At 41.2% G+C, this 18,156-nt stretch overlaps 1 protein-coding gene across 6 annotated transcripts in view; it reads left to right on the forward strand.

Moving 5' to 3' along the window:
- NFAT5 (nuclear factor of activated T cells 5) overlaps window positions 1–18,156 on the forward strand; it is a 61,215-nt gene that overhangs the window by 9,447 nt on the left and 33,612 nt on the right. For 4 of the 6 annotated variants that reach the window (XM_055000373.1, XM_055000370.1, XM_055000371.1 and 1 more), the window contains exon 2: window positions 11,171–11,296. In XM_055000373.1, coding sequence (XP_054856348.1) covers window positions 11,239–11,296 — 58 coding nt within the window. In that variant the 5' untranslated portion in view covers window positions 11,171–11,238. Of the gene's footprint in view, window positions 1–11,170; window positions 11,297–16,649; window positions 16,763–18,156 lie in introns of those variants that run through there. The other 2 variants (XM_055000375.1, XM_055000374.1) reach the window with 2 other exon arrangements.

Here is an 18,156-nt window from a genome sequence, read left to right on the forward strand (position 1 = left end):
GCGGTCAGTGGGGGTGTGTGGGGGGGAGGTAGTTGTGAATTTCCTGCGGTGGGCTGGGAGTTTGACTAGAGGACCCTGGATGTCCCTTCCAACCCTAGGATTCTCCTCCTCCTCTAGAACTCTTTAAAGAGATGTGGTTGCCAATGCATTTGCTTCTGGGTAGTTCAGCAAGTGTCACAAGAGTATTTACAAACTGTGGAAATATCTGTTCAAAATTGAGAAATGGGCTGGGGCCTGTTGAAAAGCTGTTGTCCTCTTATAGACAGCTGGCCCTGTTATCCTGACACTGTTACAGTAGCATGAACAGCCGCTTCACCTTCATCAAAGGCTGCAGTCCATAAAACTGTGAACTTACAAGAGTTCCTGTCAAATTGGAGGGCTCTAGGATTTTGGCTGAGGCCATTCACTTACCAAAATAAGCGTATGAGTAATTGTTTTCTCACAGGGTTGCAATCTTTTATTTAGCCATTTTGCAATTTGTGTCCGAGATTGTTTTATTTAAGAAAATTTCTGTGCCATTTCTCCAGACAACTTGCTAAAGGTGGCTTACAGAGTAAAATATAAACAAGATAAAATTGTTAAAAATTAACAAACTATTGGAAGCCCAGCTGCAGCATAAAAACAGCATAAAATATTTAGCAACTTAAAACAAGCATCATAAAACAGATCTCAGGCTAGAAGCAGGCTGTAAAAACCATTTACACCTCTAGATTAAAAGCCTGAGTAAAAAGAAATGTTTTGGTTCAGTGCCTGAAAGAGAGTAGGGTAGGTGCCAACCAGACCTCAAGAGAAAGAGTGTTTCTCAGGTGAGACCCCACCACTGAAAGTGCCCTGTCTCTGGTCACCACCCACTTCACCTCTGCAGTCAGGAGCACAGAGAGCAAAGCCTGTGTGGAGGAGCTTGTGGATCAGAGGCTTTGGCAAGGAACAGATTTAAGGGTTCTTGTCTGCTTTAACTATGCCTCCCTCTGTATTTTAGTCCCCTTTTGCACCGGTCATTATTTCTTTGTAGCTAACATCTTTGCAGCATGTTTATTGACAGTAAATACCTTTTGGATAAAAATGTATTCCCAGTGCCAATCAATATCTGGTATCACAAACTCTAAATAAATGGTTGTCATAGATTTAAAATAGTTCGCTGTTGTAACCAAGCAAATAAATTTAATCTAAAATGTGTTTGCTTTTAGAAACAGTTCTGAATGAATGGTGGCAGATAGCGCCCAAATGGAATATACTAAGTAAGCTTAAATCAGTTATGCAGGCTTTTAAGTGTTTGAATATTTAAAACCACAATGGCTTTTGTGCTTCAAACATCTACACAGAAACCCCCTCACGATTGAGTAGCATTTACTTTGCTGTCATGGGTGATCTAACAGCATTAGAAGCAAATGAATCTATTACTCAAAATCTCTTAGTGAGGAATTTAAAGTCTCTTTTAAGACCATCAGCTGACCAATTAAAAATTGGTTATTGTCTGTCTTCTCAACAATGTTTACTTCAATTTAAATACATTTGTATATTCCAAAAACCTTGGTGTAGTTGGCATTTTAAGTTAACCCCCCGTTGCTAGAAGGAAAAACTCTGCTTATTATTTAAGGCATAATAATGAAGATAATATTCAGAATGGAAACTTGCACTTGAGGATAATTTCCAAAAATAAAGCAATATAAAGCAGTTTAAAACACAATCATCTTCTCTTTGGAAGTTGGATCATCGCCTGTGTGAGCCACAAGGACTTCCCTGTGTTGCTGGTTGTGACTATCAGTAATTCTTGTACAGGTTGGGTAAAATCCCCAGCCGAGGCCATCCAAGTTAGTCCATCACAGCAGGACTAAAGCATCTTGTCTCATCCTAAAGATGGGAAGATTAATTCTGGCTTCTGCTTTTGTGCACCAGAATCTCCTTCATCAGAAACCACATAACAAAGTGAGCTCTGGTTAGCCAGAACTGGTAAAGATTACCTCAAGGCTTTTTTGTCATAAAATCAACTGCTGTTTAGAGCCAAGCAGTTATAGAAGCAAAAAAAAATATTTTGGTAGGCTGCAGAAAACTAAACTTTTAAAAATTAATAATGTGTTTGGTAATATAACTTTGTTTTTGTGGACTGAATCTTTGTTCTTAATATAGCAGAGGATTGTAGGGTTCTGATAAGAGTCAAAGAGATGTGGCAGTAAGCCAGGAAAAGAAATGGCTGTAATTGGAACCTGTCCATCTTGGCTGTAATGGTAGAAACTACTAAACTATGGGCTGCTTGTATTATGCTTGACTTTACACCCCACAATGGGGTGATTCGAGGTACAATCTGTTAGGCCACAAGATCCATTAATTAGTATATGTAGTGAGCTTTTTCTTCTTTTTTAAAAAAAAATCAGTTTTATTGAATGGGTTAACATACATTCCATAGTACATAAAATAGTGAGTTTTTTCTTCTATTGGATATCAAATAACCTAGTGAAGCTTAATCTCTTCTCACATTTTCCTTGGGTTTTGAAACTTACCCGTACCATTCCCAAATAACGGCCTTGATTGGACATGCTCCCTGAATGCAAGATAGATGTCCCTTGCTTTGAAGCCTCTTTCATTTATAGTTTTGGATACTGAGAGCTCCTGCATGCAGCATTTGTGAATCCCTTGTTTTAAGCTTCTGGTTGTCTTTTAAGAAGTCCTGATTCAGTTCTCGTAGATTTGTGGGATGTTTTCAGTTAGGGAAACGCTCACGACTCTTAGTGATATGGATTCAGTCAGTCGTGTAGCCTTACTCCAAATAATCTCTGGAAGTAGTCCAGTGGAGCATGGCTTTCTTTATTTTATTTTATTGAACTGTCACTGCCCTTTGGCTCCAATGTGCTGAGAAGCATCTTATAGTACTATAAAATCACAGTAAAATCTGCAGGAGATGGTAATACAAGGTTACAGAATGAGAGAAAACAAATACCAGCAAAAGTATTAACCAACACAGGATTCAAGTCAGTTCGTCCAGCAGCCAGTCCGTGGGTTATAACTGTATGGGAAAGTGGCTTTTGTTAAAAATACCCATGTTGCCATCTGATAAATTTCTGGGAGCAGTGATACACCAAACAGTTCACCTAACGATTTCAGTGTACCTGAAGGCTAAAGTAAAACCAGCACTGGGCCTGAAACCAACCGAAAGCCCATTTGTTGGATTAAAATTGGTGTAGTGTGATCAGCAATTCACCCAAGACAATCAGGTAGTCTGCAATCTAGACTAACTGAAATTTCCAAGAATTTTTCAAAGGTGACTCCATTTAGAGTGCATCATAATAGTCTAATCTAAACATTGCCAGGTTATTTGTAACTGTGCTCAGGTCAGGTTTCAGGCACAGTTTACCAACTAGTCTAAGACATAAAAGGCCCTTGTGACTATTCAAGAGCAAGGCTGGTCGGTGAGTCTTCATGAGGGATTACAGCCCCATCTAGCACAAGTTGAACACCACTCTTTGTATCAGGTGAATAACTTACTACAGTACCTCTGTCTTGGCTGGGTTAAGCTCCTGTTAATGTTTCCTCATGTGGTTTGTTGCTGCCTTTGGACACTGGTATAGTAAACCCACTGACTGCCTTTGGTATAATATAAGTGAGCTGTGGAGCTAGTTGCTAGCATGCTGGTGACACTAGCCCGGAGCGCCTGGTGACCTTCCCCTGATGATAGAAACATTGGAGACAATGCAGCCTTGTAGAACCTGATGGGCTGGCAGAAGAGTAGTCTTCTTTTAGCTCCTCTGCCTGGGTCCTATCCTTGAAAAAGAGTTGGAACCACTGCAGTGAATTACCACCCATATCACTTCAGGCAAGGCTTTCCAGGAGGAAAAGAAGAGAGATGATGCCACGCGTTGTTGAGGGTTCCAGGAGAATTAACAAGGTCGCGCTCTTTCTAGCATAGATTGTCATTATAGGTGACAAAGGCTTTTTCATTACCAAAACCAGGGTGAAAAGCAGAGTGGTAAGAATTCAGATAAATTGTTTCGTTCAAGGAAAGTTGGAGTTATGAAACCAGCATAATAGGCCCAGTGATGAAAATTGGAGCCAGGGCTAAAATTGTGAGGGTAAAGTCACAGGATAACTTTTTCAAGAGTGGGTGTGTGCCAAGATGCCTTCCACCCCAAGAATGAAGCACAGTAGTTAACACAGGATAATTGGTGAGTTTGCAGTCTGTGCAGGCAGAGGCTATAATGTGCTTTTTGCTGTTAGCAGGAGGAAGGTTGTGAACCAAGTGCATATGAGTCGCCTCGCTGGGGCTGAGCCATTCCGTGCCACAGAAGTACAGATGTCCCTGGCCAGAGAAGGACAGTGGGCATCCCTAAGTCACACCTAAGCAATAGAGCCTCAGGTGCTGAAAATGGACCTTCCTGTACACAAATTTTGACAAACAATTAACAGTAGCTGGAAAAAATAGTTTAATGGTTCTTTAATTATGTGAATGAACTGCTTATAATCTGTTCATCTATCTTTTTAACATCTTATAAAGATTTGTACAATCTTATCTATGCAGGTGCATAATAACTTGATAATTGGTAAAATGTCATATGATTGAAAATATGAATCAGCTAAATCTACAACCAATCACACTTTTGTATTAGTGTCACATAAAAAAGTTCTTACAGATGTCTTTATAGATAGCACATGCCATTTAGTATAAAAAGATGTCACTAAGATAAGAAACTTGGATTTTAATGAAAGAAATATCATGCAGAAGATTTAGGTGAGAAACATGTCTATGGAAATTCCAACGCATTTCAAAGTTGGTGAAGGTGGTCTGATTTTTAAATCATTCATAACTTTAATGAAGTATGGCTAAATCAGCCTGTTGCAGCTGGATTACAGGATCAGAGGACTTGTCTTCTTAAAAGAGCATAAGAGACCCAATGAAGGCTGCCTTAAATCCTTCAGTCATCATCCACAACTTTTTTCACTTCATAAACATTCCCTCTGGAACAGTTCTGCCTTAAATTCTGCAGAACAGTGGGAGCGTGGGAACCTTCTTGACGGTACAATAAAAATACTCCCCTAAACGTTTCCATTTTACACATTCTGTGAAACGATAGGCGTGTGGGAGCCTTCCTGACTTTGCCAGGCAGCCTGTGCCACCAAGCGGGAGCCACAACAGGGAAGCAGCTGTTGATCTTCCAGATTTGCAGCTTGGCACATTTCGAAGGCGCTGCTCTGATGAGCGGAGCTGCCTCAGCAGAACACGTTGGGAGAGGCCGCCTGGAAAATATGCCGGTCCCAGGCCATGAAGGGCTTTGTTGGGTACAGGGTGGATTTGATTTAAATCAAACTGATTTAAATCACGATTTAAATCACTAGTCATTAAGGCTTGATTTAAATCATAGTTTTCTACATAAAGACTAATTCTTGCTGGTATAACTTTAATATGCAAGTAGATGCCTGCCTTACTGATAGGTAAAGGAACTTCATTAAAGTATTCCCAAACTGGGTCTCTTATACGGCCTGCTGCCATTACAGGTTTTTTCCTCCAAGGAAAGAATGTGATAAACCTCAGGTCATACACACAAAAGATCCAAAGACTTGTGCAGTATTGTGCTCAAAAAGTTTCACTTTCATTTTGTACTGCTTGCCCCTCCCTCCTCAGACTTAGTTTCTTCTTGTGCAGATCTATTCCACTCCAAACAATCAGAAAAATATTGTTTCTATTCACTGAACTTCTTGAAACTTAGCACTGGAGGGGTTGATTCTGTCTTCATAGGTTTGTAGAACAATAGGATTAAGGTCTTTTTCTCAACTCTGTTCATGTTATAACATTTTTGCTGTGAAGAAGAGGCATGTGATCTCTGCTGAGCTGACACAAATTCAGTTTTGAGAACTGCAAAACCAAGCATCTGTGATAATATCTTGTAGGCAGAGAAACTGCCCAATAATCTTACAAAAACCTCTGGAAGAGCATGACATTGTGAATGGATTAATGGAATTTATTTACCAGAAAAATTAAACATATACAGCCTTAGTCTACAGAATTAAAAACTAATCTTTATTTCATGATGGAATAACCTTTGGATGGTAATATATTTTCCTCAAAAAGCATTTTATTTAAAAAAATCCAATTTAAATTAAAAAAATCTGATTTAAATTTTAAAAAATCCATTTTTTTAAAAAAAAAATCATTGATTTTTATCCACCCTGGTTGGGTACTTTGAATTGCATCTGGAAACATGCTAGTTACCAGCGTGACTGCACAGTAGATGGAATATGCCATGTCAATGGAAGATGATTCTTGTCAAATCCAGTCGTTTTTGTTGAGAAAAAATGATCAGAGAGATTTGGTTATTGGTAAGCTTTTCAGTTGTGTTTCTGCAACTGCCTTATAGGCTAAATGTGCTAAAAATTTCCTTGACTGCAGGTATTGTGGTTAGATGCTTCTTAAGGGCATTAGTGTATCACTAGTAATGGTGGCCTCATATTCAACATTTTTATGCTAGATTGGTAATCCACAGCATTTCATAGTTACGTAGCTTTAAAGGCAAAGCAAACACTAAAATTCCTCATGTGCACATATTTCTGCACATGTATCTTATGCCAGGGTATCAAAAGCAAGCCCCAAGTCTTGCAGGGCAGGAAATCCATAAAGTGGCTAGTGTAGGTTGTGTTTACTACAGAACAGGAGACTGTAACCTGGCAGGGACATGAGTAATAGTGAGTGCTATTTTTAGGTGCCTGTGCCAAAAGAAAGAGACCCTGGAATTTGGATTTGAAGTTTCTGAGAGTCCGCTTCCAGCTCATACACTTAGGAAGACAAATGTGACGGTGTATGGGGCATTTGCTGATAGAACAAGGGTTTTTTTTTAGGCAGGGCTGTATTGTCTGGAAATGGACTTCTTCAGCTGGCAGTCCCCCCAGAAGTCTGATTTTCTGAGGGCTGCTGTCTGAACTGCAGCAACTCACCTGATCCAGAGGCAAAATGTTTAGAGTAGCTTCCGTGGCAACAATTCAGCAGTAGTTGTGTGTGTGTGATTTGGCTTTGGCCTGCCAACCCATACTCCCTTCAGCAAGACTAAGAGTAAATCCTAAGCAGAGTTCTTCCAGCCTAAGCCTGTAGAAACCAATGGGCTTAGACTGGAGTAACTCTGGTTAGGATTACACTGTAAGGCTCTATTACCCCATTCCTGCTTCTACTGTCTTCCTCAACCTATGCTTTGTCTTTTATTTTCCAATCCTTTGGTAGAGTGTCGTGAATTCTTTAAAGAAAAAAAAGAAAAATTCCAGTGTCAGCAGCTTATAAATGTTATTATAGTAGGGGGTAGTGCAAAGAGGGTTAGTATTTATTACCCCCCACTTTTCTCCAAGTACCAAGGCAGCTTCCCTTGTTGGTTGAAGTGCTTTTCTTGTGGCGTGTGCTTTTCCAGAGGTCTAGTATGCATTCAGTTGGACTGGCACAGCAGAGCAAGCTCCAGGGCTAGCTTTTTCTCTAGACGTTCCATGGACTGGAGCACTCTCAGTTCAAATGTCAGAGCTACATAAAAAGGAAAACACACAGCCGTGGATTGATGGTAATCAGTGCATTCCCCTTTAAGTGTGGAGAGAAAAAACAAGTTGGCATTAACAGCAGTGCCTGCAACTTGGCTTGTGTTTGGCTTGAAAGTGAGATGGTCTGGTGCTTGCTTATAAGTCCCTGCCAGGTGGCACAAAGAACAGGTGGGCTGCTAATAGGACTTGGCTTTTAGGCAGCAGTTTGGTTTTCCATTATCTAGAGGAACTGCCACTTCCTCCTGGTATCTCCACCTTCCCATGGCTGTACAGACAGTTAAATGCATCTTCCATGTGGCCCATCTTTGCAACTGAATCTCTTGATGTAGCTCTGGTCTCATGGGCAGCTTGCAGTTGTTAGCTTAAAGGAAGTGTGGGAGGGGGACAATATTTTTGAAGGAGAATTACAATTAATGGGTCAGAAGACTGGGTGGGTCATGTGTGACAAGGGGAGGAGGCACTAGAGTGCTTTAGCTCCAAGCAGAGCATAGAGGGAGAACAGCCCACCAAAGGAGGCTTTGGTTGGCTTTGGACAGGGCAGGTAGTGAAAGAGAGGCCCTGTGGGTGTTGTCCCAGCCGAGCAGCAGCAGCAGCGGCCCCCATGTTACCATTCTAAATCCACGCTGATCTCTTTGTTTTGAAGAAATTTTTGTAATGTTTTTGTTGCATAAATTATAAGAATAATAATTTTAAGGAAAGGTAAATGAGTACATTTTTCAGTATACAGAAATATCTATGTAAGTTTTGTACTCTTAGACATGATATTGTTAGAAAGAAAATATTTAAACTCTTATTGGCCAGGATCCAGAGAGTTATTTTAGGCGTGCTGTGTACACTTTACGCAGTTTTAACTCCCTTGCAGGCTCCCATTTTGTATTGCAAATGGCTTCCGAAGTTTTCCTCTGTCTCAAAGATGGGGTGCTCTATGGCATGCAGGCTTTCTGTTGGAGAAACCCAAGCTCACCGTCCCTTTAGACACACACAGTTAGTGTCTAACTCTTTCCAGACTGGTGATTTCTTGGTTTGGTCTGTGGCTCTCAGAACAAAGGAGGAGTGAACAGAGTAGGTTAACTAGATGGCATATGTTTTGCCTTTACTCAGAGACTAGTTTCATTTAATAGCTTCAAGCAAATGAAGCTACTCATCAGGTGAAAATACGATTACAAAAGCACATCTCCTCATTTTAGCTAAGTTAAGAGGCTAGTGCTGTGCTAAGTGGAGTGTCAGTAGAATTCAGATTCAGTCATATTACTTGGTAATTGAAGGTTTTGGAGTTATCTATTCTCATAACAGAATCCCATTTCTCAAAGCTGGGGTGTGCTGTTAATTCTGTTCTCATTCTTTAGCTAGCTGAAAGATGCTGTTTAATCCTGCAAGTAACAGTATTTGACAGTACTAGGTTATGGGTTGTACATTGCCTGTTCTTTGGTATCATATTTTAGGAAGTTAATCTAAGCTGGTGTGTTTACCTTTTCCGTTGCCAGATGTACAGAGACTCAAGCATGAAAATTGAGTGAGGATACTGCCTCTTTACATAGTAGAATAAAAGATCGAAAAAAATCATAACAGTTCTTAGTGAAGATCAGCCACTGGGCCACAAAGTCTAAATTGGCTATTTAGGGTCCAAGTCGCAGGGTAGAGTTTTAAATCAGCCATTGGTTTAAAATCCGTACAAGACAAAGATAAGACAAATGTGTATTAAATTTTCTTCTTGCAACATATTTCTTGAATAAATATGTATAGTGATTGGTTTATGTAACAATTAAAATGTCTTGGTTTGCACCTAAATCACGCCTACATAGGAGCATATGCATATTTCAAAACTTCTGATAATGCTGAGAAAAGTTACATCTGTCTACTGATATATATAATTGTGTAACATTTTATAAGAGTGATTAGTTTATAATCTTAAAGGTATTTGGAAGGTATAGCAGAGGACTTTCTAGGCACTCAGTAGCCACTTGTTTAATATTTATTATTATTGTGAGATCCTTTATGCCATATGTGTACATATATATACTTCTTTAATACAATTTTTTTAAAAAAATGTTTGGATAATACTACTCAGATGTCTCTTGAGCTACAGAGTTATATTTAGATGGGTAGCTGTGTTAGTCTGTAGCAGTAGAAAAGAGCAAGAGTCCAGTAGCACCTACAAGACTAAGAAAAATTGTGGTAGGGTATGAGCTTTCATGAGCACACTTCTTCAGATACCTAACTAGAACAACTTTGAAATTTACATGTTCCTATTCGGTTTTAATTGTGCTGATTCATAGAGGAAGCGGATTTGCCTTCTGGAGAATGAAGTTATATATCCTAAGCACTCTTGCTTGAGCGTACCTTTCATTGCACGTACCGGAACTGAGTGAACACTGTTCAGTATTATTCTATAAATGCCCAAAACTCTGTAGGAAAGCAGACAAGGACTTAATGAGCAGAACAGTTTCTGTCAAGAAACACCCGTATTTGTTTAGTTGTGGAATCCTCAATATTTGACAGTGTTGGGAAAGGTCTCCTTGACCTGAAAGAGGGAGAGGGGAGACTGCAAATCAGAAATTCTCTTGCATTGTGTCTGACCACCTTGAATGCAAAGTGAGACAAGTGGTGCTGTTATGGCAGCAGGTTTTCCAGACACTGGCAAATGCCTGACTTGTGACCCCTGCAGAGTTCAGGGAGCAAAAATAGAGCTACAAGATCACGCAGGAAGGTTTAGTGGATAATCCTGATGAGTTACAGGGCAATACCTGCTAGATGCATTTGCAAGAGGTGATTTTATTAATTCTGTTTATTTATGTTATTTATAGTCTCTCTCTGAGACTCAAGGTGGATAATACAGTGTATGATTTGCCAAGCTTTGGATCCAGTAGGAAGCATAATATACTGTACTTTGACCTGCTGTGTGGTATTTGTAGTGGTTAACTTAAGAGGTCAGATATTTTCTCTTGGTTTGTTTTTGTTAAAAAATCTTGAATGTAGAGTGTTCGATTATGGGCCATAGATAAAACATGCAGTTATTTGTCATCCATGTACTTTAGATTTCATTTAAAAGAACCATTTAAAGTTGATATGTAAACTTGCTTTTAAAAAAATCTTATTTAAACCAAGTATTTAATTGAGTTAAAATCATTAGCCTTCTTATCCCACCCTCTTTCAACTTGGTTTTTGTTACGTTTTGTAGGACACCTTGGAAATGCTTTTGTTGAGAGGTAGCATAAAACTTTTTAAATACATTCCAAGGAATCTAACCCTTCTTTGGAGAGTGGATACCCTCCGCATACATGCATGCTCATTATCACAGAACCTGATTTGCATTCTGACATCACAGGTGGATAAGCTTCAAGAAGTAAGTCCAAAGTCTTAATGAGCATGTGGAACCAGATGCATCTCAGAAGGATCATCAGGGTTATGGCAGATAGGGGCTTACGACATTTCTTAAAGATACAGATAGCTTGGTTTAGTCTTCTCCTGACATTTTGTCTAGCAAGCAGATTCTGTGACCTTATCTGCAGTGCAGAAGTGTGTGGTGTATTTCACTGGTGTTGGTGGTAAACTCTTTTGTCTCTTGGGTTTCACGTGCCAGAGAGCTGTGAAATTCCTGGCATGATGTGCTGTATTACTAAAATATGGGCCCCTTGGTTCAAATCTTAAACATATTTTTTTCACTTTTCAGAATCTGTCTATGATCTTCTCCCAAAGGAGTTGCAGTTACCACCCCCCAGAGAGCTCTCGGTAGCATCCATGAGTCAAACAAGTGGTGGTGAGGCAGGTTCGCCTCCTCCAGGAGTAGTTGCTGCTGGTAAGTACTTCCCTTTGATCAAGTTATGATTTAAGTGCATATTAATATTATTGACAACATGAGCAGTGCTGGAAAAGTTTGCAATTTTTTTTTAAAAAATCACAAGAAAGAGATTAGAGACAGATGAAATTTCTTATGTTCCACCTTAATCCTTTGTGGGAAGGTGCCTAGTACCAACATGCAGGGTTTTTGTATTTTATTGTGCTTTTGGCACCTTCTTCTGCCCCAGTAATGGTGTCTGAGTCTTCAGATTTTTTTTCTTTTTGGATGTGGCAGCTGCCAACTTAAAACTGAGTTAAAAATGCTGGCAAATACTGCTTTGTAGGCCAGAGCAAAAAATGGAATGTGCAATCATGTTTTGAGTTTGTGGTTTCTGTTATGTTATGCAAAGACAAATAGCATGTCTCCCTCTGCGAAGAATTTGTGGCAAAGCCACACAATTGTGTGACCATTGTTTAAGTCGTGTCTTTAAAGGGAATATTGCTCTCAGTTAAATTTGCAAATTACATGATGCATTGAATACAATGACAATAACAACAACATTCGATTTATATACCGCCCTTCAGGACAACTTAACACCCGCTCAGAGTGGTTTACAAAATATGTTGTTATTATCCCCACAACAAACGCCCTGTGAAGTGGGTGGGGCTGAGAGAGCTCCGAGGAGCTGTGACTGACCCATGGTCACCCAGCTGGCTTCAAGTGGAGGAGTGGGGAATCAAACCCGGTTCTCCAGATTAGAGTCCTGCGCTCTTAACCACTACACCAAACTGGCTGCCATAGGTTGTGCAAACATCTTCCACACATTAACTTGAAAGGACTCATGTTCAATGTGGTGTGTTTTTTTTAATAACCCTCCCCCCTCTAAAAATGTATCCTGATTTGACACCAGCATTCTTGTCAGCATTGAATGTACACCTGGAAAGCTTCTGTCTTTACCTGTGGAGTATTCTCATTATTAAATGTATGTTGGGGTCTTTCCCTTCTGGGCCAGAATTACGTGGTGGGCCCCAGCCAGAAGACTTTGTAATGCACCTCAGGTTTGTCCAGCAGAAAATAGCTGAATAGATTTAGAAGGGCTTTCTGTAGCAAAGCATGTTGTTGAAAAGCAGCCATTTGGTTTGAGAGTATAAGATTTAAACTTGGTGTAGAAACTTTACAGCACTGCTCAGTGTTGATGTATTTTAAGACTTCTAATAAAATCTGTGGATTTAATTGTGTGTGATGGAAGATCTAAAACAGCATCAGATACAAATTATCCAGTGTACCTTATTTTTACATTTAAAACCTAATTCATTTAAATGCATTTTTTGAAATACGAACGCTTTAAATCCACAGATAAAAATTATTTATTGGCTTCTGTATTTTAATATCATTTTTAAGCATTTTGAAGGGCTTGATAAGGAGAACTGAAAGTCTGTTACTTCTCGGCAGCTTTAATTGTCTGACAGTCAATCCACTTCCTTTCAAAAACTGAAAACGCAGAGTTTACTTTAAACAGAAAAGAAATAGCCTCGGTAGACACAAGTGTGTTTATAATATATATTTCTCAAATCCAAAGGAATTTTCAGCACAGCGTTCATTTTCTGCTTGCAAATTCTCTTCTGCATAGTAATGTAGTGTAAACATTTCTTTCGTTCATCTTTAAAGAATCTAGCCCAGAGTGATTCTCTTGGATTGCCTGATTTGTGTCCCGTGTAGTTTCTGGGGTGTTAGCCCACAGTCCATGTTCACACCCCAGTGGGTGAGAAGACCTGAGTAATCTTGGCCCGCTTGCACGGCAGAAGCGCTGGGCCTAGGCCAGGCAGGGTCTGGCCGGTTGCATCAGTATAGACTGACAGGATATTTGCAGTGTTGTTAACATTAACATTAAGAAGCAGCAAAGAAGAAGTGAGCAGGACTGAAAATGGAGGGAGTGAGATGAGAGAGCTGTAACAGTAAGGCGCTCTTTGCCCAGCTCTTTGAATTCAAATGGCTCTGCTATAAACATTATCTGCCCATGCAGGGGACAGTGAAGGGAGTTCTCCCATATATCGGGTTGCTTAAACATGGTTGCATCCTTCATAAAGGGCTTCATTTGGATGCTGAAGAAGCCTGTTTCCCCAGTGGCTCACTAACTCTTTAGAAGGGAATGGGCGGGGGGGGGAACGACTCAAACCACAAGCAAAACCTGAGCCTTGGCACTCCAACTCCTCCCTTGCAGAATCAGAAGGCCTTGGGGAGGGCGGCCTGGCCCCTGGCTAGTGGCTGAGTTGTAGCAGGATCCTTCTAAAATCTGACACTCAGATTGACTCTCACTGACTGGTTAGATTGCTGGGCATGCCCTCCTTGTCCTTGCCATTTCTTCCCAAGGACCATTCACATTTCTGAGTGTGCCCAGCTGCATGCTGTTGAGGCAGCTGTGACGGCTGCTTGCCCAGTGTTCTGTAGATTGTTTGTAACACTAGACTGGTTCCTTGAGGGTGAAGTGGGAAAGCACAGGGAAGCTTCTCTTCTCTAACACAGCTGGCCCTGGAGCTGCCATATTGTCTTAGTACTGAGCTGTTGTGCCCGGCCGTGTCCTCTGGAGGAACAACTTGCTTGGTTACATTCTCCTGTTAAGAGAGAACCACAAGAGCCTGGGTTGGGGGTTCGGAGACAAAAACATGACCGAGAGCCTCTCTGTTGCTTCTGGTCCTTCTTTCAGGAAAGCAGGGAAAGATTTTAGTTGTTCACAGTGTCAAGAGGCTGGGAGGGGAAGGTGACCTTGGGCAATCCTGAGTTGCAGGTGCACGTTCTTGTGTGTCCTAAAAACAAATCTCATGATTTGTTTTGTGTAAATCTGTTGTGTCTGATCTTGTTTACCTTGAAATGAGTCTTACTGATGGTAGTAGGAACCCAAATCTATCACTTTAGGCCACCCTTCTACAAGCTGGCTGCAGAGCTAAGGTGGTGGTCTGTTTCTAGTGAAAGACAGGGATCCCCCTCCCTCATTTAATTTCCCTGAAGCGGTTGCCTTTGCTGATGCCAGTCCAGCCTCGCTTAAAACTTAACGTCATTTGTTCTCTGCTTCCCTAGCCGCAGGCTGCAAACCAGATTGCCCCAGGTCTGTCTCAGTGCTTTGATCTGAGGGTCTGGGACACACACATACACACACACACACGGGTTACAAAAAGGTTTGCTGCAGTTAACTTCAGATTTCTGGAGGAACGGGATTGGCTGCTTTCAGGTATGAGGGCCTGCAGGAACAGACTGCTTAGTTCTGCTATTAATGTTTGGATTCCAATTTGCAAATAGGTCTGAAAAATTTAAAATGGAGTTCTGGTAATTGGGCTTTCAGGAGCACATTTGATTATTTTAATGTAAAAGGCGTGTTTCATGTCCATCCATTCAAACAGGGGCTTTCTTTACAGATCAGCCAACTAGCAACCCAGAATTTCCAGAGAGCGCTCTGCTTCTTTCCCAACCTTCATGGAAGGAAGAAAAGGTGCCTATTTCCTGAAGCCGCCCAGGCCTTAGGAACACCAATGGGTGCTTATAAAAAGAAACATCTTTTCCTCTTGTCTCCTGCAGTCAGTGTCTTACTAAAAGGTGCAAGACTTCAGAAGCCTCCGTGGTTCCCCACGGAGTCCTGGAGTTGTGTGCTGTTCTGGAGGAGAGGCAAGGCGGGTGAGAAAATGCAATGAAAGTGTGTGTGTGTAAGGGGTGACCTCTGTCCAAGTTGCCACACAACTATTTCATCGTTGGATGTAAAACTTTATGGCACAGCAACAGGTCTCTTAAACATGCCATGTACATCATCCTTTAAAGAGAGGCCATAACTTTGGAAGGTGGAGGAAAGGCCAGAGGTAGTTTCATTCTCTTTAGTGATGGAAACTTTAATGTCTGTTTCAGCCCTGGTATATAGGATATGTTTGTAGTGAAGTAAAAGATAAAATTATTTTGTAATCCATTGAGTTGATTTAGCAGCTACTTAAAGTCTTCTGATTAGCAATATCCATTTCTGTTGTGTTCTGAAGAAGTAGCTTTTTGGACATTGAATGTAAGAGAGGCATTGAAATGGCTTTGGCTTTGTTTCCCTTTATGAGAGCAGAGGACTGTCTTAGTGGCCTTGAGTTGTCTCTCTAAGAGCTGAGCCTCCTTCCTGCCTTCCTTTTTCGTTCAGGATAAATTTTTTTTAAGATGACCAGGTTAGTGAGGCCTCTGGTTTGGTTTGACTCTTGCTGCCAAATGATACCTGAGATGATTCTGACAGTTTCCTATTTTTCTGAATTAACATACTGGCAAATGAATTAACTTTCTTGAAAGTCACTATGATAATGCAAGGAATGAAGTACAGTGATTTGTAGCTGGTGGAATGGTTTGTTTTGTGCTATTGACATGGCTGAGGGTCTAAGCTAGCTGCTCATCTCCTGCATGTCGGTGTGTTTTCTGGCATTCCGGGTGTGTTTGTACTAGCACACAAATGATCAGAGGGAAGCCCGGGAGAAGTTGATACTTAGGTGACTTCAGACTCCTGCTCTCGTTACGGTTATTTTAGGAAGAGCTTCTTTGTCTAGCTGAGTTGATGTGTAACATACAGAATGGTTGCATCTGGAACAGAAGTTTTACCTGCCTTTTCTGTCTTCCAAATACAGTGAAAGACGACCTTCTGCTTGCCAGTGTTCCCTGTTCATATCTAGTATAACTGTTCTTTTTTACTGATATATTTTACATTTCCTGAAGCTCATAAACTAAAGTTGTTGTAGGAGCTGCTGTTTTGGGTGAATAAGCGAGCTGTCAGCCTGTCCACGCACTCAAGAGTAGTGAGTGTGTGTTTTGCATTTGCATCATACGGTTCTGTGATAGTTTGAAAATGAACACATCCCTTACCAACTTCTGAACTCAGGATAGCAATTTTGGAGGGTTTAGTGGTCCTGTGAGATAGACGTCAGTCAAGCCATCGCAGCACAGCTCCTCTGCTTTCTGTCCGGAAAGACATGGGAGTAAAAAGGAGTGAGTGTGAGGACGCAGAATTCCAGTTTGCTAGTTGGCTGCAGCAGTTTGCCACACCTGGGTGGCAGACCTCCTAGTTTGAATTGGTGAGCACGAGTCCCCTAATGAAAATTCCAGGTAAGAAATAACCACTTGTGCACCTGTAAATAGGAGTGTTGAAGTGATGGATTTGCTGTCTGTCAAAGCAGGCTGAATCCTGCACTTACTCTCTTAAATGCTGCTTGTTTTGGCGTGTGAATTATACAACGTTTGGGGCTTAATGTCAGTAACCAGCCCACTTTGAATCTGTCTTGACTTTTTAAAGTAAATTGGATTGCTTAATGAAATGTGCTGGGATGCTAGTTGTTTTCTCTATTAATACACTTAACTTGCATTCTAGCTCCGCCCTTCAGAGGCAGGCATCGTGTGGTGGGTTGTGTGACAGTGTCTGTCAGTAGTGAAGACAAATAGTGCCAGAGACACTTAACCCATCCAATCTCACCCAGGGTGTAGGTCGGTCTCGTTTTCAGACTTCTTAAGTCTCTTTCCTTTCTTTTTGTTTTTTGTTCTAAATAGTGGATTGACTGATTGAAGTTAAACTCTTGTAAAGCATTTGACTTTACATCAATAATTGAAACTGAAGAAAAAGAGAAAGCCAATGTTGGCATGTGAGGTGTTGAAAGCAGGTTTGCAGCCACTTTGTACATCTTGGTTCACACATCTGCCTTTGACAACACAAGGGTGTACTTCAGAAGTGATTCTCTGTGGCCGCTGGTCCTGCAAAATTGATCAACAAATAAAGTTTAGGTAATACTAGAAGTGGATGCTGCCAAACACCATAAATGACACCAGTGTAGGGACGGGTTGTGGACCTGTCAGAATCCCCACGGTTCAGCCTCTGGTTGAATGCTCATTTTTCCCGTTCTTTTTCCTGGACAACTAGCAGCAGAGAGCATGATATGCATGCCTAGGAAAGCTGTGAGTTCTCCCATCAGCGGCTTGTGCTTAGTAGCTGTTTGCGCACAAATGATTAGACCTGAAAGGCACTTCAAGCATTTAGGGGAGATGTCTTGTATTGCCAGGAGTTGCCAGTTACTGTCTCAGCACTAGACTGACACTTGTTTGGTTTGAAAATCTTCGAGCTCCTGATAGACTCACAGAGAGAGAGCACCCAAAATATTTCAGGACAAGAAAGAGCTTCTCTGAACTCCTGCCTAAAGACAGCAGATCTGGACAGGGAACGTTCAAAGAGCTGGCAGTCTTAGCTCTCGACACCCTTGGGAAGCTAGGATCCCTTTGGTTAGTAATTCATGCACTTCTCAGCTCCGGATTCCGGTTCAGAGGAGGAGGAGGAGGAGAGGCTCAAAGGAATTCCACTTTGCTGCCATAAAAAGGGAAAGGGCATTTAGGTGCAAAGCTGCTTGGCCCTGTTGATCAGTTGAGAGCACGTGCTTGAGCAGGCAGCCTTGCCAAGAGAGATGAACTCTGCACGGAGACAGGGTGGCCTGCACTTCATGCTGTGCTGCTTGGCTTTGGGGGGTGGGTGGATGGGGGTTTCAGTTTCTGAGCCAGGGAACTGCTGCAGATGAATAATCTGGACAGTGCCAGTAAGGCTCCGAGCTTGCTGTACATTATAGGACTACACATTTTATTTCACCTTGATGTGTGGAAGGCATTGAAGCTCCAAGTACTTTTTTCTTTCAGCGCAGACCTTCAATTGAAACTTCAATTAATTATAAAATACACAAATATTGTGGATTGTAGCTTTGTTGCCATGTTCCAAGAGGCACATAAAAACATTTTTGGAATGTGGTTATAATTCTAAATTGGGGAAGGGCCATGGCTCAGTAGGAGAGCGCCAACCCTGCATGTAGAAGGTCCCGGGTTCAATCCCCAGTATCTGCAGT

This window comes from Eublepharis macularius, chromosome 16 (assembly GCF_028583425.1).
Source record: "Eublepharis macularius isolate TG4126 chromosome 16, MPM_Emac_v1.0, whole genome shotgun sequence".
Classification (NCBI taxonomy): domain Eukaryota; kingdom Metazoa; phylum Chordata; class Lepidosauria; order Squamata; family Eublepharidae; genus Eublepharis; species Eublepharis macularius.